A 27,614-nucleotide genomic window follows, 5' to 3' on the forward strand; every position below is an offset into this window, starting at 1 on the left:
TCAGTGGCAGAAATATTCTAAATTGGGTTTTTTTCTTTTCAACTCGGCCTGTTCCTGCAACAGTTAAATCAAAGTGGTTCTCCATCTTCGTAGCTTTTCAGAGTGGAACTAATAACTTTTAGGTGTGGAGTACACTTGGCAATGTCTGTTCAAATATCAAACTTCCTAACTGTCTTTGTCAAATGTTCAAATGATTTCCTGCATCATTACTTTTGTAAAATTCTGCTAAGTGTAAAAAATAGAGGGTTATTTGAATTATATATGTTTTTAGGATTGAATATATATTTGCAAAGTTTCTTTCAATGGATCAATGAAATCTGTTTCCAGCCCCTGCAATACTTTTAGTTCAGTTTAGAGATGAAGCCTGGAAACAGGCCCTTCGGCCCACCAAGTCCATGTTGGCCATCGATCACACGTACACAAGTTCTATGTTAGACCCCTTTTGCATCCGACACACTTGAGGCAATTTACAGAAACCAATTAACTTACAAATCTTTGGAAGGTTGGAAGAAATCCACGCAGTCGCAGAGAGAACGTACAAGCTCTGTACAGACTGCACCCACAGTCAGGATGGAACCTGGGCTTCTGTCGTTGTGAGGCAGCATCTCTACTGCTGCGCCTCCGTGCCCAAGTGTAGTCACTGTTGTGAAGTGTAGTCACTGCTGGAACTGGGGAGTGAGGCTGGTCAATAAACATCAGGAACTCAACAGCCCATAACCCTATCCATGTATCTGTCCAAATGTCTTTTAAATAATGTTCTAGAAACTGCCTCAACTCCCTCCCTGGCACCTTGTTCCATACACCCGCCCCCTGTGTGGGAAAATGGTGGCCCTCGGCTTCCTATTAATTCATTTCCTTCTCACCTTAAACCCACCCTACCCTAAACGCTCGGGACAATTTAGTTTCACAAAAGCCAAATAACCTACAAACCTGTACATCCATGGAGTGTGGGAGCAAACTGGACCCCCTGGACACAGGGAGAACGTACAAACTCCATACAGACAGTACCCAGGCAGTAGTCTGGATCAAACCTGCATCACTGGCACTATAAGGCAGCGACTCGACCTCTGTGCCACAGTGCTGTGCCCTAATTCTGTTTCCCGATTACCCCTATTCTGAGTTAAGGACCCCGTGCATTTACCCTGATTATTCCTCTCAACATCTTGTACACCTCTAAGATGTCACACACTAATCATCCTCCTGTTCTCCAAGGAATATAGTCCGAGCCCTGCCCAACCTCTCCCTGTAGCTCAGCCTCACAAGAAATGTTCCGTATTGGGCCCGGGGGCTCTGTAGGCCCAGACACTGTAGGCCCGGACACTGTAGGCCCAGACGCTGTAGGCCCAGACGCTGCAGGCCCGGACACTGTAGGCCCAGACGCTGCAGGCCCTGACACTGTAGGCCCGGACGCTGTAGGCCCGGACGCTGTAGGCCCTGACACTGTAGGCCCAGACGCTGTAGGCCCAGACGCTGTAGGCCCGGACACTGTAGGCCCGGACACTGTAGGCCCAGACACTGTAGGCCCGGACACTGTAGGCCCGGACACTGTAGGCCCGGACACTGTAGGCCCAGACACTGTAGGCCCGGACACTGTAGGCCCAGACGCTGTAGGCCCTGACACTGTAGGCCCAGACACTGTAGGCCCAGACGCTGTAGGCCCGGACACTGTAGGCCCGGACACTGTAGGCCCAGACACTGTAGGCCCGGACACTGTAGGCCCGGACGCTGTAGGCCTGGACACTGCAGGCCCAGACACTGTAGGCCCGGACATTGTAGGCCCAGACACTGCAAGCCCGGACGCTGTAGGCCTGGACACTGCAGGCCCAGACACTGTAGGCCCGGACACTGTAGGCCCAGACACTGCAGGCCCGGACGCTGTAGGCCCGGACGCTACAGGTCCCGACACTGTATGTTTCCGACAATAACGGAGGTTGCGTAGCAACCCGCCTCCCGGCCCGGGCGGCCACCATTGGTGGAACGGGAGCACGTGGCCGCTGGCTGGGTGAGGTCACGTGGGGCGCGGGGCGGTGACATCACCCTGTCCCATATTTGGGAGCGAGAGAGTTGGCACCCCTACAGAGGAGGTAGTTGTGGCAGGTATTGAAACAGCATTTAAAAGATATTTGTACGGGAACATGGCAAGGAAAGGTCTAGAGGGTTTGGAACTAGCGTAGATGGGGCATGTTGGCCAGCGTGGACGTGCGTCCGTGCTGTATGACTCTTACGCTAATGGCTGTTATTTGCACAGCACCAGACTTAAGGCAACGCTGCCTTCATGCTTCATTGGGAATGAAGTGACCAAATGTGAGAAACATGTGGCCCACAGGTGCCCTGCATGGACATTGCATGGGTCATTGGAATAGCACTACTCTAACCAAAAACATTCCTACATCTAGGACCACCTCAGGATGAACCTCATCTTTGCAATGTTTAGAAGGATGAGAGGGGATCTTATCGAAACGTATAAGATTATTAAGGGATTGGACACATTAGAGACAGGAAACATGTTCCCAATGTTGGGGGAGTCCAGAACAAGGGGCCACAGTTTAAGAATAAGAGGTAGGCCATTTAGAACTGAGATGAGGAAAAACTTTTTCAGTCAGAGAGTTGTGAATCTGTGGAATTCTCTGCCTCAGAAGGCAGTGGAGGCCAATTCCCTGAATGCATTCAAGAGAGAGTTAGATAGAGCTCTCAAGGGTAGCAGAGTCAGGGGGTATGGGGAGAAGGCAGGAACGGGGTACTGATTGAGAATGATCAGCCATGATCACATTGAATGGCAGTGCTGGCTCGAAGGGCCGAATGGCCTCCTCCTGCACCTATTGTCTATTGTCTATTGTTTCTATTTGTGCTTTTGGATTAATAGAGTCACAGAGTTGTACGGAAGCAGAGCCTTCAGCTTATCTTGTCCACGCCGATCACTTTGTCTACCTGAGCTGGTCCCATTTGCTTGCGTTTGGCCCATATCCCTCTGAACCTCTCCTCGCCAAGTACCCGTGTGGATGTAATTGTACCCAGCTCTGCTGCCTCCTCGGGCAGCTCACTCCGTGTACACACCACCCTCTGTGTGCAAAGCTCAACCTCTGACCACTTCTTAAATCCTTCCCCTCTCAACTTGAACCTCTTGTTCTCTAATTTTAGACACCTCCCCTCCGCCCCACCCCAACCTCTCCTGGGACAAAGATGAACCATTGATCTTACCTGTCCTGATACTGTAGATACTTGGACAACTTAGACTGTGTCGCTGAAATCTCACCCTACCTGTTGTATTTGTGTATGGTTCAATAGTGTTAGCTGATGTGGTAGCACGCAAACAAAGCCTTTTCAAAGCATCTTGGTGCTCGTGACAATAATATACCAGCAACAATTATGTTTTGGGTTGTATGCGCTGCTTTCCTTCAGATTCTAAAGTTCAAAGCAACCCGCTGTGTGACTCGTGTTATAATGATTCAATGGTTCCTCATCGTCATGTGTGCCAAGCTACAGCGAGATTCTTTGATTGCAGACGGATCAGTGAGACTATTGCCACACATCAATATAATCCCCGGTTAGACCATCAGGCAAAGAAACCTTGCACTGAGTGTACGTGCAGTAGTCGCCAGGTTGTGCCGCCATTTCACCGCTCCAACTGCAGCTGGCCATCAAGGCCCGTGGCAGCCATTGCCCCGCAGACCGTCGTTCTTGAGCGGCCCACCTTCAATCTCCGCGACCCAGAGCTGACCTTGAAGGCACGGAAGGTACATTCTTCCTAACGACTCTTGTCCAGCGTTTGCCGCCACCGCGGCCGTCGCTGACTCTCCGGTTCCTGACCTTCGAGGGCGAGCAGGGGCCGGGGTTCGGTGGCTTCGCTCTCCCGGCCAGGCCTACTGTGGAGGGCAAGGCCGAGGCTTGCCGGGCCCTTCTGTGACACGCAGCAGGCCGGGCAACAAATGTAACGTTCACTGGACTCTTGAATAGGTAGTAAATCTGTGAATGGGTGTGAGCCAGCTATTAACACCATGAGTAGCTGGCTTCAAAGTTCCACCCAACCACCCCAGCAGCCAGTTGTACAAACCTGGATTAACATCACACTGAGCGACAACAATCACAAACAATAACTCACTGGTGATGAAAGCCCACAAAGCTGAAGAGAGCCGGGGCAGAGTAGGTCAGACTTGTTTATTACTTTTTTGCTGCTGAGTAAAATTAGACTCTGTTGACCAAATATAGACATTAAAGTATTAAACCAAAATGCTTAACTGGAAATATTATTAGAGGACCTCTGCCTGCTGGCTTCTTTCAAGTTTAAACTGCACAGTTCAAAAGTAATACATCCTCTTTAACAATGCTTCCCTTTTTAAAAACTAAATTGCAACACAAAAAAAGATCTTTCCCATCACTTGGTCTCCCCAATTTAAAAATAACTTGGTAAAAGATCAAAGCAATGTAAAGAGCCTACATTATCACGTTTATTTGGACATGTAATTGTTTGCTGTTTTTTCAATCTTTTTCATAAGATAACATCTGTTCCTGTTGAGAATAATAAACGGAGCAGCAAGCATATCTGCCTGGCTGGCTTCAGATCTTTCCTGTATAGTTTTATATAATGCATCTATTGCCAAATTACGTGTCGCTTGAAAGAGACGTATCAACTCCATATGTGCAATATGTAATAACAATCTACCAGTAGTTTCATACAAAGCGTTCTGTTCAGTTGCTTCATGGCTTGGTTTGGGAACAGCTATGTTCAAGATCGTAAGAGATTTTGGAGAGTTGTAGAAGTAGACCACTCGATCGCACAGACCAGACACCACACCACTGACTCCATCTACACTTCACGCTGCTGTGAAAAAGCAGCCAATGTAATCAAAGACTTGTCCCTCCCCGGTCATTCCTTCTTCTCCCAACTCCCAGCGAGCAGAAGATACAGAAGCTTGAAAGTGCGTACCACCAGACTCAGGAACATGCGGTGCTGGCTCGAAGGGCCGAATGGCCTACTCCTGCACCTATTGTCTATTCCCCTGTTATCAGGCTTCATCCACTGTTATCCTTCCACTAATGTGGCGCGGTGGCGCAGCGGTAGAGTTGCTGCCTCACAGCGCCAGAGACCCCGGTTCGATCCTGACTACGGGTGCTGTCTGTAGAGTTTGTACCTTCTCCCCGTGACCGCATGGGTTTTCTCCAGGATCTCCAGTTTCCTCCTGCACTCCAAAGACATGCAGGCTTGTAGGTTAATTGGCGACTGTAAATTGTCCCTAGTGTCCAGGATAGTACGAGTGTATCGGTGATCGCTGGTTGGCATGGGCTCGGTGGGCCGAAGGGCCTGTTTCCATGCTGTATCTCCAAATAAGAAAAAAATGTTTAAAAAAAAAAATCCTTGCACATATCATCCAGAATTAGACATGTTTTAAAAATACCAACATTCGTCCCCTCTCACGTCTGAAACAGGTCCCTACTTGAAACATCTGACAGGCACGTGGTTGGTGCTGGAGTTTGGTCTAGAATGCACCGCCGAGATCAAAGAGGGGCCTATCATGGGGGCCCCCAGATCAAAGAGGGGCCTATCATGGGGGCCGCCGAAAGAACAGAGAGGGGCCCAGTGTTGGGGGCCCCCAGATCAAAGAGAGACCTGGTGTTGGGGGCCGCCGAGAGATCAAAGAGGGACCTGGTGTTGGGGCCGCCCAGAGAACAGAGAGGGGCCCAGTGTTGGGGGCCGCCCAGAGAACAGAGAGGGGCCCAGTGTTGGGGGCCGCCCAGAGAACAGAGAGGGGCCCAGTGTTGGGGGCCGCCCAGAGAACAGAGAGGGGCCCAGTGTTGGGGGCCGCCGAGATCAAAGAGGGACATGGTGTTGGGGCCGCCCAGAGAACAGAGAGGCCCAGTGTTGGGGGCTGCCGAGAGAACAGAGAGGGGCCCGTCATGGGGGGTGACAATGTAGAGGGACCTGGCGTGCAGGGCCCACCGAGAATGAAGAGGGACTATTGGGACTACATTGAACATTTGTCGGTGCCCTATACAGGTGCTCCTCAACTTACGATGGGGTTACCCTCCGATAAACCCATTGTAAACCCAAAATACCGTAAGTCGAAATGCATTTAATACACGTGATCACGTGGCCGTAAGCGAGTTGTGGCCCAGTGTTTGCACCATCGTAACGTGGGAATATTGTAAGTAAAAGCATCGTAAGTCGTGGAGCGCCTGTCCATGCTTTGCTGATGGTTTGTACAACATATATTTCACTGTGACGTGTCATGTGGTTATAAAGTATCAATCATTCATATTCATTCATTCATTCATTCATTCAAAATACTTTCATTAAAGAGCAACTTGGAAATATGTCCTGCTGACCTAAAATACTTGGGCATAGTCAATAACTGTGGCTGATAAACCACAGGACACATGGTAAAAGCTTCTGTTTATTGGTTGTGAGAATGCAAACAACTTGCTGACCATTTATACAAATCCTGATTCTTTTCAGGATGTGATTCAGGATTTGGGAAGATCATGGCTCAACACTTTGACTCGCTGGGCCTTCAGGTTTTTGCTACGGTGCTGAATAAGGAAGGACCAGGGGCAAAGCAACTGCTGCAGGGTTGTTCAGAACAGCTGACCCTGATTCAGATGGACCTCACTAAACACGAAGACATTGACAATGCCGTACAAATCACAAAGGACAAGCTCGGCGAGAAAGGTGAGAGGACATTAATTAGTCCAAGTATTGGGCGGCACGGTGGCGCAGCGGTAGAGTTGCTGTCTTACAGCTGCCTACATACACATAGTGTGTGTAGGATAGTGTTAGTGTGCAGGGATCGCTGGGCGGCACGGACTCGGTGGGTCGAAGGGCCTGTTTCCGCGCTGTATCTCTAAATCTAAAAAAAAATCTAAAAAATCTATTCTGTTGTTTGTTCTGATTATGAAAGCAATTGGGTTCAACCAACATTAAGACAATATCAAAAACATTCTTTTAATAAAGCAGCACAAAGTTTTGGATATGAGGAAGTGCAGATGCTGGTTTATTTTAGAAAGCCGCAGAGCACTGGAGTAACTGGGCGGGTTAGGCAGCATCTCTGTGGAACGTGGATAGGTGACGTTCCTGGTCCCGACCCTTCAGACCAATATTTTTGCATTGGGGAAAATTTACATAACACGGCAACATCCATCAAATCACAGTTGTGTAGTTAAATGCACGAAGCATGATGTGCATGAGAATTTGCACCTGAAACTATTTATTGTATTTGCTGTTTGCCAGAGAAAACCATGGATTGTATGTTCCATTGTAACTACATTTTTAATGATGTGCTAATAGCAAACATTCTCCCAGGCACTGAAAACTATCAGTTACATTTGCAGAAAAAAGACGCACACAGTTCTGGAGTAACTCAGCGGGTCAGGCAGCATCTGTGGAGAACGTGGATAGGTGACGTTTCACAGAGTGCTGGAGTAACTCAGCGGGTCAGGCAGCATCTGTGGAGAACGTGGATAGGTGACGTTTCACAGAGTGCTGGAGTAACTCAGTGGGTCAGGCAGCATCTGTGGAGAACATGGATAGGTGACATTTCACAGAGTGCTGGAGTAACTCAGCGGGTCAGGCAGCATCTGTGGAGAACGTGGATGGGTCAGGATCCATCAGCACCTACATCTGTAGTTCCTTGTGTTTAGTTTTAGTTTAGTTTAGAGATATCAGCAGCAGTAGCAGCAATCAGCAGCATAGCAGCAATCAGCAGCAGTAGCAGCAATCAGCAGCAGTAGCAGCAATCAGCAGCATAGCAGCAATCAGCAGCAGTAGCAGTAGCAGTAGCAGCAATCAGCAGCAGCAGCAATCAGCAGCAGCAGCAGCAATCAGCAGCAGCAGCAGCAATCAGCAGCAGCAGCAATCAGCAGCAGCAGCAGCAGCAATCAGCAGCAGCAGCAGTAATCAGCAGCAGCAGCAATCAGCAGCAGCAGCAATCAGCAGCAGCAGCAATCAGCAGCAGCAGCAATCAGCAGCAGCAGCAATCAGCAGCAGCAGCAGCAGCAATCAGCAGCAGCAGCAGCAATCAGCAGCAGCAGCAGCAATCAGCAGCAGCAGCAGCAATCAGCAGCAGCAGCAGCAATCAGCAGCAGCAGCAGCAATCAGCAGCAGCAGCAGCAATCAGCAGCAGCAGCAGCAATCAGCAGCAGCAGCAGCAATCAGCAGCAGCAGCAGCAATCAGCAGCAGCAGCAGCAGCAATCAGTAGCAGCAGCAGCAATCAGCAGCAGCAGCAGCAATCAGCACAGGCAGCAGCAATCAGCAGCAGCAGCAATCAGCAGCAGCAGCAGCAATCAGCAGCAGCAGCAGCAATCAGCAGCAGCAGCAGCAATCAGCAGCAGCAGCAATCAGCAGCAGCAGCAGCAATCAGCAGCAGCAATCAGCAGCAGCAGCAATCAGCAGCAGCAGCAATCAGCAGCAGCAGCAGCAATCAGCAGCAGCAGCAATCAGCAGCAGCAGCAATCAGCAGCAGCAGCAATCAGCAGCAGCAGCAGCAGCAATCAGCAGCAGCAGCAGCAATCAGCAGCAGCAGCAGCAATCAGCAGCAGCAGCAGCAATCAGCAGCAGCAGCAGCAATCAGCAGCAGCAGCAGCAATCAGCAGCAGCAGCAGCAATCAGCAGCAGCAGCAGCAATCAGCAGCAGCAGCAGCAATCAGCAGCAGCAGCAGCAGCAGCAATCAGCAGCAGCAGCAGCAGCAATCAGCAGCAGCAGCAGCAATCAGCAGCAATCAGCAGCAATCAGCAGCAGCAGCAGCAATCAGCAGCAGCAGCAGCAATCAGCAGCAGCAGCAGCAATCAGCAGCAGCAGCAGCAGCACTAAGCTGTGTTGCTTGGGGAGTATTGTGTGGGGATTGTGTGGGGATAGTAAGGAGTAAGACCTGTGTGATCTCCCGGACAAGTTTCGATCGCCTAGCTTGGGGTCGGAGAGGAATTTCCCGGATTTTTTTTCTTCCCAAATTGGCCTGGGTTTTTAATCTGGTTTTTCGCCTCTCCCAGGAGATCACTCAGTTCTTTTGGGTGGATGGTTGGAGCGGTTGGAGCAGCGGCCGGGCGGTAGGTTTAGTAACCGAGCACGGGGCTTTGTTTGGGGAGTATGAGTGCCAGGGCAGTCTTTTGTTCTGGGTGTCGGAGGTGGGGAATCTGGGAGTCTGATAGTCTTCCAGACATCCACATCTGCGCCAGGTGTGACGAGATGGGGCTCCTAAGGGACCGTATTAGGAACCTGGAGCGGCAGATTGATGACCTCCGTCTGATCAGTGAGAGTGAGGAGGTTATAGATAGGAGTTACAGAGAGGTGGTCACTCCAAGACCACGGGAGGTAGATAAGTGGGTCACGGTTAGGGGGGGCAAGGAGCAGAGGCAGGGACTAGGGAGTACCCCGGTGGCTGTACCCCTTGGAAATAAGTACTCCTGTTTAAGTACTGTTGGGGGGGACAGCCTACCTGGGGGCAGCGACGGTGCCCGGGGCTCTGGCAAGGAGTCCGGCCCTGTTGCTCAGAAGGGTAGGGAAAGGAAGAGGAGAGCGATAGTAATAGGGGACTCTATAGTGAGGGGGTCAGATAGGCGTTTCTGTGGACGCAGTCGGGAGACCCGGATGGTGGTTTGCCTCCCTGGTGCCGGTGTCCAGGATGTGTCTGAGCGTGTCCAGGATATCCTGAAAGGGGAGGGAGAGGAGCCAGAGGTCGTGGTACATATAGGTACCAACAATATAGGTAGGATAAGGGAAGAGGTCCTGAAAGGAGAATTTAGGGGGCTAGGACGAGAGTTAAAAAAAAGGACTTCCAAAGCAATAATCTCAGGCTTACTGCCTGTGCCACGCGATAGTGAGAATAGGAATGGAGTGAGGTGGAGGATAAATACGTGGCTGAGGAACTGGTGCAGGGAGCAGGGTTTCAAGTTTCTGGATCATTGGGACCTCTTCTGGGGGAAGTATGACCTGTACAAAAAGGATGGGTTGCATCTGAACCTGAGGGGAACCAATATCCTGGCGGGGAGATTTGCTAAGGTAATTGCGGAGACTTTAAACTAGTACGGTTGGGGGGAGGGACTCAAACACAGATAGCTAATAGGCAGTGTGTGAGGCAGGAGGCAGAAAAGGGAAACACTCAGACCCAATATGTAGGAGAGAAAGAAGGGAAAAGAAATAAACTGAGAATAAGAAATGATGGGTCCCTTAAATGTGTATATTTTAATGCTAGGAGCATTGTAAGAAAGGTGGATGAGCTTAGAGCCTGGATTGACATCTGGAAGTATGATGTTGTGGCGATTAGTGAAACATGGTTGCAGGAGGGTTGCGATTGGCAATTAAATATTCCAGGATTTCATTGTTTCAGATGTGATAGAATCGGAGGGGCAAGAGGTGGGGGTGTTGCATTGCTTGTCAGGGAGGATATCACAGCAGTGCTTTGGCAGGACAGACTAGAAGGTTCGATTAGGGAGGCTGTTTGGGTGGAACTCAGAAATGAGAAAGGTTTAGCAACACTTATAGGGGTGTATTATAGACCGCCAAATAGGGAACGAGAATTGGAAGAGCAAATATGTAAGGAGATAGCAGATATTAGTAGTAAGCACAGAGTAGTGATTGTGGGTGATTTCAATTTTCCGTATATAGACTGGGAATCACATTCTGTTAAAGGGCTGGATGGTTTGGAGTTTGTAAAATGTGTGCAGGATAGTTTTTTGCAGCAATACGTAGAGGTGCCTACCAGAGAAGGGGCAGTGTTGGACCTCCTGTTAGGAAATGAGATGGGTCAGGTGACGGAGGTATGTGTTGAGGAGCACTTTGGGTCTAGTGATCACAATGCCATTAGTTTCAATATCATTATGGAGAAGGTCAAATCTGGACCAAGGGTTGAGATTTTGGATTGGAGAAAGGCTAATTTTGAGGAGATGAGAAAGGATTTAAAAGGAGTGAAATGGAAATGTTTGTTTTATGAAAAGGATATAATAGAGAAATGGAGGATATTTAAAGGTGAAATTTTGAGAGTACAGAGTCTTTATGTCCCTGTTCGGTGGAAAGGAAAGAATAATCATTTGAAAGAGCCGTGGTTTTCCAGGGAAATTGGACACTTGGTTCGGAAAAAGAGGGAGATATACAATAAATATAAGCGGCAGGGAGTAAATGAGGTTCTTGAGGAATATAAAGAATGTAAAAGGAATCTTAAGAAGGAAATTAGAAAAGCGAAAAAAAGATATGAGGCTGCTTTGGCAAGTAATGTAAAAGTAAACCCCAAGGGGTTCTACAGATATGTCAATAGCAAAAGGATAGTGAGGGATAAAATTGGTCCATTAGAGAGTCAGAGTGGACAGCTATGTGCTGAGCCGGAAGAAATGGGGGAGATATTAAACAATTTCTTTTCTTCGGTATTTACCGAGGAGAAGGATATTGAATTATGTGAGGTAAGCGAAACAAGTAGAGTAGTGATGGAAATTAGGAGGATTAAAGAAGAGGAGGTACGGACACTTTTGAAAAATATAAAAGTGGATAAGTCTCCAGGTCCTGATAGGATATTCCCTAGGACATTGAGGGAAGTTAGTGCAGAAATAGCAGGGGCTATGACGGAAATATTTCAAATGTCATTAGAAACGGGGATGGTGCCGGAAGATTGGCGCATTGCGCATGTTGTGCCTTTGTTTAAAAAAGGTTCTAAAAGTAAACCTAGCAATTATAGACCTATTAGTTTGACGTCTGTGGTGGGAAAATTAATGGAAAAGATACTTAGGGACAATATATATAATTATTTGGATAAACAAGGCCTGATTAGAAACAGTCAACATGGATTTGTGCCTGGAAGGTCATGTTTGACTAATCTTCTTGAATTTTTTGAAGAGGTTACCAGGGAAATTGATAAGGGCAAGGCTGTGGATGTTGTCTATATGGACTTCAGTAAGGCATTTGACAAGGTTCCACATGGAAGGTTGATTAAGAAGGTTAAATCGTTGGGTATTAATAGTGAGGTTGCAAGATGGATTCAACAATGGCTGAATGGGAGATACCAGAGGGTAATGGTTGACAATTGTATGTCAGGTTGGAGGCCAGTGTCTAGTGGAGTACCCCAAGGATCTGTGTTGGGTCCACTGTTGTTTGTCATTTACATTAATGATCTGGATGATGGTGTGGCAAATTGGATTAGTAAATATGCAGATGATACTAAGATAGGTGGTGTAGTTAATAATGAAGTAGAGTTTCAAAGTCTACAGAGAGACTTGGGCCTTTTGGAAGGGTGGGCTGAAAGATGGCAGATGGAGTTTAATGCTGATAAGTGTGAGGTGCTGCATTTTGGTAGGACAAATCAAAATAGGACGTACAGGGTAAATGGTAGGGAATTGAGGAATGCAGTGGAACAGAGGGATCTGGGAATAACTGTGCATTGTTCCCTGAAGGTGGAATCTCATGTGGATAGGGTGGTGAAGAAGGCGTTTGGTATGCTTGCCTTTATAAATCAGAGCATCGAGTATAGAAGTTGGGATGTAATGTTGAGGTTGTACAGGGCATTGGTGAGGCCGAATCTGGAGTATGGTGTGCAGTTCTGGTCGCCAAATTATAGGAAGGATGTCGACAAAATGGAGAGGGTACAGAGGAGATTTACTAGAATGTTGCCTGGGTTTCAGCACTTAGGCTACAGAGAGAGGTTGAACAGGTTGGGTCTTTATTCTTTGGAGCGTAGAAGGTTGAGGGGTGACTTGATAGAGGTTTTTAAAATTTTGAGAGGGACGGACAGAGTTGACGTGGGTAGGCTTTTCCCTTTGAGAGTGGGGAAGATTCTAACAAGGGGACATAGCTTCAGAATTGAGGGACAAAAGTTTAGGGGTAACATGAGGGGTAACTTCTTTACTCAGAGGGTGGTGGCTGTGTGGAATGGGCTTCCGGTGGAAGTGGTGGAGGCTGGCTCGATTTTATTATTTAAGAGTAAATTGGATAGGTATATGGATAGGAGGGGATTAGAGGGTTATGGTCTGAGTGTAGGTAGATGAGACTAGGTCAGGGACAATGGTCGGCGTGGACTGGTAGGGCCGGACAGGCCTGTTTCCATGCTGTAGTTGTTATATGTTATATGTTATATGTTACAGTGCGGAAACAGGCCCTTCAGCCTGAGTCCGCACTGACCAGCGATCCCCACACTTTAACACTGCCCTACACACACTAGGGACAATTTTACATTTATACAATTATACCAAGCCAATTAACCAACAAACCTGTTTGTCTTTGGAGTGTGGGAGGAAACCAAAGATCTCGGAGAAAATACATGCAGATCACAGGGAGAACGTACAAACTCCGTACAGACAGCACCCGTAGTCAGGATCGAACCCGGGTCTCTGGCGCTGTGAGGCAGCAACTCTACCGTGTCTGCAGTTAAATTTATAAAATCCCTTTCACACAGATTTGCATCTCAACCATGTCACACACTGTGGAATTCTCTGCCTCAGAAGGCAGTGGAGGCCAATTCTCTGAATGCATTCAAGAGAGAGCTAGATAGAGCTCTTAAGGATAGCGGAGTCAGGGGGTATGGGGAGAAGGCAGGAACGGGGTACTGATTGAGAATGATCAGCCATGATCACATTGAATGACAGTGCTGGCTCGAAGGGCCGAATGGCCTCCTCCTGCACCTATTGTCTATTGTCTGTGAAGGCACACTGCTCAGAATCGGCAGAGAGCAACAGAGTTGGCACAAGTGAGAATGGGAAATGTGCAGCACATTAACATGTGCACCCATTTAATGATGTGTGCCTGTCACTGGCACCTTATTAGGGATGCATTATAAACACCAGACAATCGGACAGTTGGCACAGCTTGTTTATTGTTGTGGTTCAGTGCGTTACAATACTAATGATAATCTCGGGAAATTGGTTTTGCACAGCCTGTGAACTTTGATCATTATCCCCACACCAGTTTCAAAGAGGATGTTCAAGTGATTGGTAGTTGCAGCGTCTGACTTGGAACATAAGTTCATTAGTCATAGGAGCAGCATGAGGCCATTCAGCCCAATGAGTCTCTGCCATCCAATCATGACTGATCTATCTTTCCCTCTCAGCCCCATTCTCAAGCCTTCTGCACTTTACCTTTGACACCTTTACTAATTAAGGATCTGTCAATAGACACAAAATGCTGGACTAGGGTCTCGACCAGAAACGGCACTATTCCTTTCCTTCAGAGATGCTGCCTGACCCTCTGAGTTACTCCAGCATTTTGTGTCTATCTTTGGTGTAAACTAATATCTGCAGTTCCTTCCTACACACGTATCTGCTAATCTCCAGTTTTAAAATACCCAATGAATTGACCTCCTTAGCCCTCTGTGGCAATGAATTCCACAGATTCATCACCCTCTGACTGAAGACAATCCTCCTCGTCTCCTTCGTAATGGTATGTTCCACAGAGCCTCACTGAAGAGATTTCACTTTGTCTTTTGCTGCAGGTTTATGGGGTTTGGTGAACAACGCTGGGAAATGCTTCAATGTCAGTGATGCGGAGCTGTCTGCCATGTCGAGCTACAGGGACTGTATGCAGATTAACTTCCTTGGTGCAGTGGCAATCACCAAGGGCTTCCTTCCATTGATACGCAAAACCAAAGGAAGGATTGTGAATGTTTCCAGTCCAGTGGGTATGTTGAAATCAGCTCAAGCTGGAAGCCATATTATCCACTCAACAATGCATGTTTTTAGAATACTTGAGCGAAATACAAAGTGCTGGAATAACTCAGCGAGTCAGGAAACATTTATGATGCACAGAGTTCCACTATTTGTATGAACTCGTTATCACCTATCCCACAACCAACAATGGATCAGTGTGGGCTCTACATTTCCCTGATTATCGTTGCTTTCTGCATATCTTCCATTAATTTGTCCTAAGTATATCCCTCGTTCCCCTTTCCCCTGACTCAGTCTGATGAAGGGTCACGACCTGAAACATCACCTATTCCTTTTCCCCAGAGATGCTGCCTGACCCGCTGAGTTACTCCAGCTTCTTGTGTCTGTCTTTGGTTTGAAACAGCATCTGCAGTTCCTCCTTACACTTCAATGGATGGAATGGACAGGCGATGTTTTGGGTTGGGACTCTTCTTCAAACTGACTCCAGCACCTTGTGTTTTGCTCAAGATTCAAGCATCTGCAATTCCTGCTGTCTCTGTATAAAAATACTTGTTGGGCAAAAAGGGCTTTGTTTTCTGTGGTTCTATCCATCCTCTTGTTCCATCTACAAGCCCTATCCGACCAACCTCTGACTCCAAGCTGCACACCAGGAAAGAGAACTTCCTGGGGCTCTCTCAAACTCACTGCTGTGTATCTGTGGGCAGAGACATACGGAGTGTGGGAGCAGCTCCATCCAAGACCTGCAAGGAATTGCAGAGAGTTGTGGACAAAGCCCAGACCATCACACAAACCAACCTCCCTTACATTGACTCCATCTACACCTCACGCTGCTTCGGCAAGGCCAGCAGCCCAGACCATCACACAAACCAACCTCCCTTACATTGACTCCATCTACACCTCACGCTGCTTCGGCAAGGCCAGCAGCCCAGACCATCACACAAACCAACCTCCCTTACATTGACTCCATCTACACCTCACGCTGCTTCGGCAAGGCCAGCAGCCCAGACCATCACACAAACCAACCTCCCTTACATTGACTCCATCTACACCTCACGCTGCTTCGGCAAGGCCAGCAGCCCAGACCATCACACAAACCAACCTCCCTTACATTGACTCCATCTACACCTCACGCTGCTTCGGCAAGGCCAGCAGCCCTGACCATCACACAAACCAACCTCCCTTACATTGACTCCATCTACACCTCACGCTGCTTCGGCAAGGCCAGCAGCCCTGACCATCACACAAACCAACCTCCCTTACATTGACTCCATCTACACCTCACGCTGCTTCGGCAAGGCCAGCAGCCCAGACCATCACACAAACCAACCTCCCTTACATTGACTCCATCTACACCTCACGCTGCTTCGGCAAGGCCAGCAGCAGCATCATCAAGGACCGTCTCACCCCGGCCACTCCCTCTTCTCACTTCTTCCATCAGGCAAGAGGCACAAAAGTGTGAAAACGCACACCTCCAGATTCAGGGACAGTTTCTTCCCAGCTGTGATCAGTCAACTGAACCATCCCATCACCTGACCTACCATCTACCTCATTGTAGACATTTGGACTATCTTTAATCGAACTTCGCTGGACTTAATCTTGCACTAAATGTTATTCCCCTCATCCTGTGTCTCTACAGTGTGGACAGTCATTATGTCACAAGTGATGAGTAGAATTAAGCCATTCGGCCCATCAAGTCTGCTCCGCCATTCAATCATGGCTGATCTATCTTTCCCTCCTAACCCCATTCTCCTGCCTTCTCCCCATAATCGCTGACATCAGTACTAGTCAAGAATCTATCAGTCTCTGGCTTCATTGTAATCATGCATAACCTTTCCGCTGACTGGAAAACTTTTCACTGTACCTCAGTACACGTGACAATAATAAATTATTAAACTAACTAGGAAGGTGAATCCTTAGAAAAGCTTTGGTGCGTAACTTCAACTTTTCAAAAACCCCTTTCCCCGTGTTTCATGGAGTTTCTGCCAAGGTATGTCAGTGCTGCTGGAAAGATTCAGGGAAGCCTAGTGGTCATGCAATTGGTGTTACATGGGCCAGTGTGCTAATCCAACGATGGTGTTGTGTGCATTCTTCAAATATTGCCCAACCAGTCCTGGCCTGAATACAGCCTCCAGTGCACTCTTTCATGGTATGAAGCAGACAGCTGCCCCTGTATAAAATCAACAGTCTCTGCTGTCCTGTTCCACATGAAAATAAAATACTAAAATTGTCCAAAATGCCCAATCGCACTGTCCGGTGAAATTGTATTACCCAAGAACTCCTTCCGCAGAGTTTCGGAAGGAACTGCAGATGCTGGTTTGCACAGAAGTACACAAAGTGCTGGAGTAACTCAGTGGGTCAGGCAGCATCTCCGGAGAAAAGGATGGGTGATGTTTCGGGTCGAGACCCATCATCAGATTGATGAAGGGTTTTGACCTGAAATGTCACCTATTCCTTTTCTCCAGAGATGCTGCCTGACCTGCTGAGTTACTCCAGCATTTTGTGTCTATCCTTATACAATGTGTTGCATTCCATTCTATGTAATTATTAATAAAGATTGAACTAATCTTTGTGCTGTCCTTGTACCTGTAGGAGAGTTCCCGTTACCGTATTTATCAGCGTATGCAGCTTCGAAAGCCGCACTCACCTTATTCACGAATATTCTGCGTCTGGAACTGAGTAGCTGGGGTGTGAAAGTTTGCACCATCCTGCCAGCCTTCTATAAAACAGGTCGGTAGCATTTGGTTCAAGCAGTGAAAGGTTCTTTGTATTCTTTGACATGTTTGTACATCCATCAACTGCTGCTCTGGGACCATCAATGATCTGAAAGACCAAGTGTAGACCTGAGGAACTACAGGTGCTGGTTTACAAAAAAAAGCACAAGGTGCTGGAGTACTCAGTGGATCAGGCAGCATCTCTGGAGATCAAGGATAGGTGACGTTTTGGGTCGGCATGTCAGTCTGAAGAAGCTTCAGACCTAAACATAAACCAAAACTCCACATCTCTCCATCATCACTTACTTATTGCAAAAAGCCGATTCATCAAGATTGGACACAAAGTGCTGGAGTAACTCAGCAGGTCAGGCAGCATCTGTGGAGTAAAAGGAAGGGTGATGTTTCGGGTCAGGACCCTGCTCAAGATTTTGTTCTCCAGAGATACTGCCTAACCTGCTGAGTCACTCCAGCACTTTGTGTCTTTGTCCGAAAGATCAAGTTTTGTTTTATGAGAATATGGGGAGGATATTTCCACTTGTGGGAGACAATAGACAATAGACAATAGACAATAGGTGCAGGAGTAGGCCATTCAGCCCTTCGAGCAAGCACCGCCATTCAATGCGATCATGGCTGATCACTCTCAATCAGTACCCCGTTCCTGCCTTCTCCCCATACCCCCTCACTCCGCTATCCTTAAGAGCTCTATCCAGCTCTCTCTTGAAAGCATCCAACGAACTGGCCTCCACTGCCTTCTGAGGCAGAGAATTCCACACCTTCACCACTCTCTGACTGAAAAAGTTCTTCCTCATCTCCGTTCTAAATGGCCTACCCCTTATTCTTAAACTGTGGCCCCTTGTTCTGGAGTCTAGTCTAGAGACCACAGCCTCAGAATATGGGATGTACTTTTAGATAGGAGATGAGAAGGAGTTTCTTTAGTCAGAGGGCGGTGAATCTGTGGGATTCATTGCCAAAGACAGCTGTGGAGGCCAAGTCAATGGATATTTTTAAAGTGGAAATTGACAGATTTGTGATCAGTGCGGGTGTCAGGGGTTATGGGGACAAGGCAGGAGAGTGGGGTTGAGAGGGAGAGATAGATCAGCCATGATTGAATGGTGGAGTAGACTTGATGGGCCAAATGGCCTTTGTTCTGCTCCTAGAAGTTATGAACACGAACTTAGAAAGAACATATCAAAAAGAGTGTTAAAGGCATTGAATAAATATGGATAAACACACTCTGATATTGCTAAAGCTACTGCAAAGTTGGCAAAGAAACGTAAGTTTAGGGTCATATTTAGTTGGTGAAAGTTTGATGTGGAGACTATGGGAGGATGTGCTTGAGAATCAACTGGCAGCCCTTGCTCGAACTGTTTGAATGAATGTCCTTTGTGCCAAGTTCCCTGCCAGCTGCCAGCCAAGCCTTGTTTTGTTTGGCAGGAGAATCGATGGCAAGTGGCAAAATAAACCAATGTTAAAAACAGCAGGAGGGATGGGGGACATTTCTTCAGGTCAGTAAACGTTGAGGTCTGGAATATACTGCCTGATTTCAGCTGTAACTTTTAAAAGGGATCTAGATAAATCCACAAAGCAAAACTGTGCTGTGCTGTGTAGATGGAGGAAGGAGGTGGTGAGGCCTCTTCATAAGACACAGAGAGAGAATGGACTCCCTCTAGACTTTAGTGAATGGTCCTGTCAACTACCTTCATCTAAGAAAGTGTTTTAAAAACCCAGAGCAGCTCACAGTGAATTCTGTGGGAGGGGGTTAAGCTCTGGAATAAATCCTTCAATTTCATCAGCAATCCAAGTAATATTGATTCTCCAACTTCAAGTAACCCTTGCACCTCCTCTCTTTGTTCCTCCTCCACCCTAGTCGTTGTACTAGTTTCACTGTTGTCCTGTTGAGTTTCATTTTCCGTTTAACTCGTTATCACCTAGCCCACAACCAACAATGGACCATTGTGGGCTCCACCTTTCCTTCATCATCATTCCTTTTACATATCTTTCATTCATTTGTTCTCTATTTCTCTATAACATATAACATATAACAACTACAGCATGGAAACAGGCCTGTCCGGCCCTACCAGTCCACGCCGACCATTCTCCCTGACCTAGTCTCATCTACCTGCACTCAGACCATAACCCTCCAATCCCCTCCTATCCATATACCTATCCAATTTACTCTTAAATAATAAAATCGAGCCAGCCTCCACCACTTCCACCGGAAGCCCATTCCATACAGCCACAACCCTCTGAGTAAAGAAGTTCCCCCTCATGTTACCCCTAAACCTTTGTCCCTCAATTCTGAAGCTATGTCCCCTTGTTGGAATCTTCCCCACTCTCAAAGGGAAAAGCCTACCCACGTCAACTCTGTCCGTCCCTCTCAAAATTTAAAAAACCTCTATCAAGTCCCCCCTCAACCTTCTACGCTCCAAAGAATAAAGACCCAACCTGTTCAACCTCTCTCTGGGCCTAAGTGCTGAAACCCAGGCAACATTCTAGTAAATCTCCTCTGTACCCTCTCCATTTTGTCGACATCCTTCCTATAATTTGGCGACCAGAACTGCACACCATACTCCAGATTCGGCCTCACCAATGCCCTGTACAATTTCAACATTACATCCCAACTTCTATATCACCATCTATATCTCTCGTTTCCCTTTCCCCTGAATCTCAGTCTGAAGAAGGGTCTCGGCCCGAAACATCACCTATTCCTTTTCTCCAGAGATGCTGCCTGACCCAGTGAGTTACTCTGCCTTTTTGTATCTATCTTCGGTTTGAAACCAGCACCTGCAGTTCCTTCTTATACATCCAGAACATCACAGTTGTGTGTGATTCCTTGCAACCAACGTCCTTACAACACATAGGACCCTCCCTCACCCCACCCACCCACTGGTAACTGGTAACCCCTGTTCCCTCAGGCACTGGTCAGACCTCCTTTCCCAGATCTGTAGAGACTCTGTGTTGCAGTTGAATCAGCTCTTGTGATACAGGATGGAAACAGGCCCTTCAGCCCACGATCCCCACATCAATTAGAAGCCAGACTGAAGATCCTGACTGTTTGCAAATCAATAGGTTACTGCTCTTGTGCGTTCCACTCCGTTCTGTACCAATGCAGAAGGCTGGCCACTGGGAATCCAAGTGGAAGTGTTTTGTTCTGACTGCATGGAGTTCAGGATTTTTATCACAACTTTGGAATTGTTGTTTGGCCACAGACCATTCATTTGCAAAGAGCTGATTTCATAAAGTCATGTTCGAGATGCCTTGTGACAGCCTGCCTCACAGTAATTCACAACTACTGCTTGTCTGTGGGAAAGGACTGTGAGAGTCAGAGTCATACAGCACGGAAACAGGCCCTTCGGCCCAACTTGCCCACACCGGCCAGCATGTCCCAGCCACACTAGTTCCTTCTGCCTGCATTTGGCCCATATCCTCTAAACCTGTTCTATCCATGTCTAATTGTTTCTTAAAAGTTGAAATAGTCCCAGCCTCAACTACCTTCACTGGCAGCATGTTCCATACACCCACGACCTTTTTTGTGAAAAAGTTACCCATCAGATTCCTATTAAATCTTTTCCCCTTCACCTTAAACATGTCCTCTGGTCCTCGGTTCCCCTTCTCTGTGCAGAGACTGTGCGTCTACCTGATCTAGTCCTCTCACAATTTTATATACTTCTATATTCCTCCTGCCCTCCAAGGTCCCAGCCTACTCAACCTCTGTTGCTCCCACCCTCGAGTCCTGGCAACATCCTTGTAAACTGTTAAGACACACAGAAAACTTTACATTGCGTTACATGAAGTAAGTCTACAAGGAGAATCAATGTGCCATTAAATTTTTAGGCAGAATGCAAAAATAACTTTGATAATATAAAACTGCCAACAAAGAGGTAGTTTATTGGCTGTACACTGTCAGTGGGCACCACATCTGTCAAGATTGCATTGCAGATGTTAGGATGGACATGTTGGGTTCAAAGATCCAGATGTGCCAATAGAGCAAACAACATGTCAGAAAGTCTCTCGGCCCTTGTGTTCTGACAACATAGAAACATAGAAACATTGAAAATAGGTGCAGGAGTAGGCCATTCGGCCCTTCGAGCCTGTACGCACCGCCATTCAATGTGAAGGACATGGATAGGTGATGTTTCAGGTCGGGTCCCTTCTTCAGATAATAAATCATTGATTATTACTATGTATTTCATTGTACTGTTGCTCTAAGAAGTAATAACGATTTTGTACACATCACCGCCAAAGACAGCTATGTGAAAAAAAATCATTAAAAGAGCCACCAATATTGCTTTTTCGTCAATCACAGGCACATCTTGTAATAAGAATGCAAAATTTTACAGAATTCTTCATCAAGGCAAACGGTTACAAGTAATTTCTCCTCCAGTGCGTTTATTTCAGGGCCAGTCGCTGAGTACCAGGTTCTCTTCTCCTTCAGATTCAAAGCGATATGGAGACTTCTTACTAATTTGTGCAACGTTCCTGCCCTGGATGATTAGCAACTTCAAATAAAGTTGCAAACAAGTGTCTGTTTTGTTATCCCAGTCTTGGTTGTGGGCAAAGAGGCCACTGTTGTTCACTTCAGAGTATTCCTCAGTCGGTAAAGGGTGAGGCAGGAATGTCCAACTCCAACACTTACTACCCTTATTGTAAAAATAAAGAGTTGTCCCTCAGGCTCCTGGTAAACCCTTCCCCCAGTTAATGGCTTATTCTATCATTGCTTGACAAAAACATTTTTTGGCTTTCCTCCAGCCTCGTAGTTAATATACTATTCAAGAGAATGAGAGTTATGGTCAGAGGCTGTGCCATTTCCTTTGTGACTCTGACCACTGACAGAGTTCTGTCAGATCCTTGTGATGTTTCATCTCAAGATTCTGCTAATTCATTGTGGTAGCATATGGCTTAGACAAGAGAATATATATATAGCATTATGTGTAGAGCTTATTGAGCCCTGTTGGAATTTTATACTTTTCCATTAGATCTTCTCTCATTTTTACAACCTTTGAGAACAGGCCAAGCCGACTCATTCTCCCATTGTATGACCTTGTATTACCATTAGCAAATTTGCAGATGATACTAAGCTGGGGGGTAGTGTGAATTGTGAGGAAGATGCAATAAGGCTGCAGGGTGACTTGGACAGGTTGTGTGAGTGGGCGGATACATGGCAGATGCAGTTTAATGTAGATAAGTGTGAGGTTATTCACTTTGGAAGTAAGAATAGAAAGGCAGATTATTATCTGAATGGTGTCAAGTTAGGAAGAGGGGATGTTCAACGAGATCTGGGTGTCCTAGTGCATCAGTCACTGAAAGGAAGCATGCAGGTACAGCAGGCAGTGAAGAAAGCCAATGGAATGTTGGCCTTCATAACAAGAGGAGTTGAGTATAGGAGCAAAGAGGTCCTTCTACAGTTGTACCGGGCCCTGGTGAGACCGCACCTGGAGTACTGTGTGCAGTTTTGGTCTCCAAATTTGAGGAAGGATATTCTTGCTATTGAGGGCGTGCAGCGTAGGTTCACTAGGTTAATTCCCGGAATGGCGGGACTGTCGTATGTTGAAAGGCTGGAGCAATTAGGCTTGTATACACTGGAATTTAGAAGGATGAGGGGGGATCTTATTGAAGCATATAAGATAATTAGGGGATTGGACACAGTAGAGGCAGGAAACATGTTCCCAATGTTGGGGGAGTCCAGAACAAGGGGCCACAGTTTAAGAATAAGGGGTAGGCCATTTAGAACGGAGATGAGGAAGAACTTTTTCAGTCAGAGAGTGGTGAAGGTGTGGAATTCTCTGCCTCAGAGGGCAGTGGAGGCCAGTTCGTTGGATGCTTTCAAGAGAGAGCTGGATAGAGCTCTTAAGGATAGCGGAGTGAGGGGGTATGGGGAGAAGGCAGGAACGGAGTACTGATTGAGAGTGATCAGCCATGATCGCATTGAATGGCGGTGCTGGCTCGAAGGGCTGAATGGCCTACTCCTGCAACTATTGTCTATTGTCTATTGTCTATTGTTCCCAAGAAGAGGTCCACAGTCCTTCTCTGGCATGTGTGTCCTTGCTTGAGTTGGAAGACCATCACTGTGTACAACAGTGTCTCCAAATTTGAGGAAGGATATTCTTGCTATTGAGGGCGTGCAGCGTAGGTTTACTAGGTTAATTCCCGGAATGGCGGGACTATCATATGTTGAAAGACTGGAGCGACTAGGCTTGTATAAACTGGAATTTAGAAGGATGAGAGGAGATCTTATCGAAACATATAAGATTATTAAGGGGTTGGACACGTTAGAGGCAGGAAACGTGTTCCCAATGTTGGGGGAGTCCAGAACAAGGGGCCACAGTTTAAGAATAAGGGGTAGGGCATTTGGAACTGAGATGAGGAAAAACTTTTTCAGTCAGAGAGTTGTGAATCTGTGGAATTCTCTGCCTCAGAAGGCAGTGGAGGTCAATTCTCTGAATGCATTCAAGAGAGAACTAGATAGAGCTCTTAAGGATAGCGGAGTCAGGGGGTATGGGGAGAAGGCAGGAACGGGGTACTGATTGAGAATGATCAGCCATGATCACATTGAATGGCGATGCTGGCTCGAAGGGCCGAATGGCCTCCTCCTGCACCTATTGTCTATTGTCTATTGTAACACCCCAGGTACAATTGCACTAATCCCAGTATAATTGCAGTCCCACTGAAAGGTCTTCGACCTGAAATGTGATCTCTGTTCCTTTTCTCACAAATGCAGTCTGACCCATTGAATGTTTCCAGCTTTTGATACTGCAGTATTGTAGTAAGACTTCCTTACTCTTGTCACATGGAGCTTTTTGTAATGAAGGCCAACATTCCTGCGCTTTCTTGCTTCACCTTCATGTTTGCTTTCAGCGATTAGGTACAAGGATACCCAGGTCCCTTTGTACATCAACATTTCCCAAGCAATCAGTGTCTAAATACTACTTAACCCTTTTGTTTACCCTACCTCACATCCGTTCGTGTTACTCTGAGGTACTCAGGGAGTCCCCATGTTGGGGCATCGGTTGTAACCGAACAAGGACCCGATAACGCTCCTCGTAACCCAACCAAACGTTGGTATATTTTAAACTTTCTGCTGTCAGAGCACCTGCAGTGATTCATTTTACGGTAAAAAAGACATTGGATGTGGAGAGGATGAGAGGGAGAGTCTAGGACTAGAGGTAACAGCCTCAGAATTAAAGGACGTTGTTTTAGGAAGATGAGGAGAAATTTCTTTAGTCAGAGGGTGGTGAATCTGTGGAATTCTTTGCCACAGAAGGCTGTAGAGGCCAAGGCAGTAGATATATTTAAGGCAGAGATAGATAGATTCTTGATTAGTGCGGGTGTCAGAGGTTATGGGGAGAAGGCAGGAGAATGGGGTTAGGAGGAAGAGATAGATCAGCCATGACTGAATAGCGGAGTAGACTTGATGGGCCAAATGGCCTAATTCTACTCCTATTCCTTATGACTTATGACCTAAGACCACTGATTAAGTTATTGGAAGAAAGGCACGGAGCCGGTTTCCACCGCTGAGTGTCTTTGTGGCCATTCTATCATCGTTGGAATTTTCCAGTGAAAATGTCCATACAACATTTCTACTTGACTGTGGACGGAAATAGACAGACGATGTTTGAGGTTGAGGCATTTCTTTAAGGCCTGCTGAGTTCCCCCAGCACTTTGTTTTCTGCTCAAGATTCCAGCATCTACTGCCTTGTATCTTCACCTCTGCTTGTGTGTGTGTGTTGTTAGTTGAGGTTCAGGGAAGGCAGGTGATCTCGGTGAAGGTTTGGTGAGATGATGCAGTGATCTTGAAAGTATGATGTACTGGAAATACAACGCGTTGGCAGCAGAGAGGGTGGACTGTGAAACCAGTGGTGGGGGTGCAAACAAACGGATGGACGAAGCCTCGACCACGGCCTCCAACATCTATTATGACAGATCTCTAATTTCACTTGTATTTCCTGTCTACAATATTTATTGGAAATGTTGCAGAACAACCATGAGCCAGGTCCCCACGGCACCACAGACCAAGCCAATGGAATGACCCCACTGAAATTCTGAGGCAATTCTGGCATCAAGCAAGATCACTCTCTCAGAACTCTCAGAACTTTGGCAACTGAGCAGTTAGTGGGACTACTGCCTCACTGGTCCAATCCTGACCTCAGATGCTGTGTGTCTGGAGCCTGAATAATATGCCTGATTATTCAGGAATACTAGAAGTGTCAACCCTATTATAACAATAGTTACTGTAGGGATAACTATTATCCATTGTTATAATAGTTAATTATTAGTTACATTGTTATGACAGTTGTAACATTATAACTGTCTATAGTTATTTATTAGCATTATTAGAATATATAAAACTATAGCAGCGGTAGAGTTGCTGCTTTACAGCGAATGCAGCGCCGGAGACTCAGGTTCGATCCTGACTACGGATGCTGCACTGTAAGGAGTTTGTACGTTCTCCCCGTGACCTGCGTGGGTTTTCTCCGAGATCTTCGGTTTCCTCCCACACTCCAAAGACGTACAGGTGTGTAGGTTAATTGGCTGGGTAAATGTAAAAATTGTCCCTAGTGGGTGTAGGATAGTGTTAATGTATGGGGATCGCTGGGCGGCATGGACTTGGTGGGCCGAAAAGGCCTGTTTCCGGCTGTATATATATGATATGATATGATATATAACATTTATATATGCATGACACAAAGGGTGGTACGGATATGGAATAAGCTGCTGGAGGAGATAGTCGAGGCAGGTACTATTATAACATTTAAAAAACATTTGGAGAGGTTTAGAGGGATATGAGCAGGTGGGACTAGTGTAGATGGGGCGTGTAGGTCGGCGTGGGCAAGTTGGACTGCAAGGCCTGTGTCCACGCTGTGTGACTCTACTCACTGTGTACAGATGCTCCGGTTTGGTCCACAGCCCAAAGGCATGGGTTGGTGGGTTAATTGCCCCCGCTGTGCAGATGAGTCGCATCTGGGGGGGGGGGGGGGGGCTGAGGGGAAATTGTGGGAACAATAGTAACAGGATTAGTGCAAGTGGATGTTTGATGTTTGATGTGGACCACACGGCCGGCTTCTGCTGTGAGTGCAAATCATAACTAATGGTGATACAGACAAGGACCCATCTTCCGTTATCTGTGCTGGTAAACGGTTCCATGTGCTATCTGGTGTAGTGTTAATGTGTACACTGCTTCTGTTGTTGGTTACACGGTTCAGCTTTCATTGTGTTGTTCCTTCTTTCAGCTCCGTCCTATAACGCTGAATACTGGGAAAACCAGGTCCACCACCTCATAAAGAACCTTTCCACAGAACTGCTGCAGGACTATGGGGAAGAGTACATTCTGGAAACCAAGGACTTGTTCCTCAAGTACAACACCACTGCCAAGGAGGACTTTAGCCCTGTGATCGACAGCATCACAGACGCAATCCTCTCATCAAACCCAAAGCCAAGATATTATGCTGGAAGGGAGATTATCATTATGTACATCTTCCTCTGCATTTTGCCCACGTCACTAAGCGATTTAATCTTCAACAGGTTTTTCCTATTTAAGAAAGTCTTACCAAAAGCTTTACAAAAATAGACTGATGCGAGAAAAGCCCCAAAATGGACATTTTCATTCAAATAACCAGTTTTGATCGTTCTCAATATGTTGATGTGTTCATTTGGTGGGAAAGTTAAGTGTTGACTGACGATGAGAAAGTGGGTGGAGAGGACTACAATAAACGTGGGCTTTGTTTCTGGGCGATGATCTAATGGAGCGGATTGCCCGACTGCAGGAGAATCTCTACCTGCCTGGCAGTGTTTACATTTCATTCCAATTGTTGGTAACGATGAAACTTACCAAGGACTTGCTGCCAGGAGATTTTGTGCATAAAATGCTGGGTGGGGGAACGTAGCAAGTTTCGAGTCAACACTTACGCAAAAACGTTCTCACACGAGACTCAGAGAGTGTTGCTTAGAGTGTGTTGGATATCATTGTACCCTCCAAGGATGGGTTAGATGTACTGCATCCTGTGGATTACTGCAGTGACAGGGGGTGGTGGATGGGGTTAGAAAAGGTTTAACTCTAATGCTTTGTTGGCTGATCTACTTACGGCTGAGAGCAATTGCAAAAAAAAACATTCATAATTATGAAATCCAGTATGAATTCTAAAATTATTTATTGCACAACTGTCTTGCAATCTAAATTACTAGGAAAACCTGCAATGTTGTAGCAAGTTGTTTAAATCAGTCTGAAGAAGGGTCCCGACCCGAAACGTCACCAGTCCATGTTCTCCACAGATGCTGCCTGACCCGCTGAGTTACTCCAGCACTCTGTGAAACGTCACCTATCCATGTTCTCCAGAGATGC

General features: G+C 46.8%; 1 protein-coding gene across 1 annotated transcript in view; it reads left to right on the plus strand.

Moving 5' to 3' along the window:
- Window positions 1-27,248, plus strand: part of hsd11b2 (hydroxysteroid (11-beta) dehydrogenase 2) — a 40,385-nt gene extending 13,137 nt beyond the window's left edge. Inside the window, exons 2-5 of the mRNA XM_078400325.1 lie at window positions 6,452-6,664; window positions 14,396-14,581; window positions 17,157-17,294; window positions 26,506-27,248. Coding sequence (XP_078256451.1) covers window positions 6,452-6,664; window positions 14,396-14,581; window positions 17,157-17,294; window positions 26,506-26,843 — 875 coding nt within the window. The 3' untranslated portion in view covers window positions 26,844-27,248. The remainder of the gene's footprint in view (window positions 1-6,451; window positions 6,665-14,395; window positions 14,582-17,156; window positions 17,295-26,505) is intronic.
- The last annotated feature ends 366 nt before the right edge of the window (window positions 27,249-27,614 follow it).

The sequence above is a fragment of the Rhinoraja longicauda genome, chromosome 6 (assembly GCF_053455715.1).
Source record: "Rhinoraja longicauda isolate Sanriku21f chromosome 6, sRhiLon1.1, whole genome shotgun sequence".
NCBI lineage: Eukaryota > Metazoa > Chordata > Chondrichthyes > Rajiformes > Arhynchobatidae > Rhinoraja > Rhinoraja longicauda.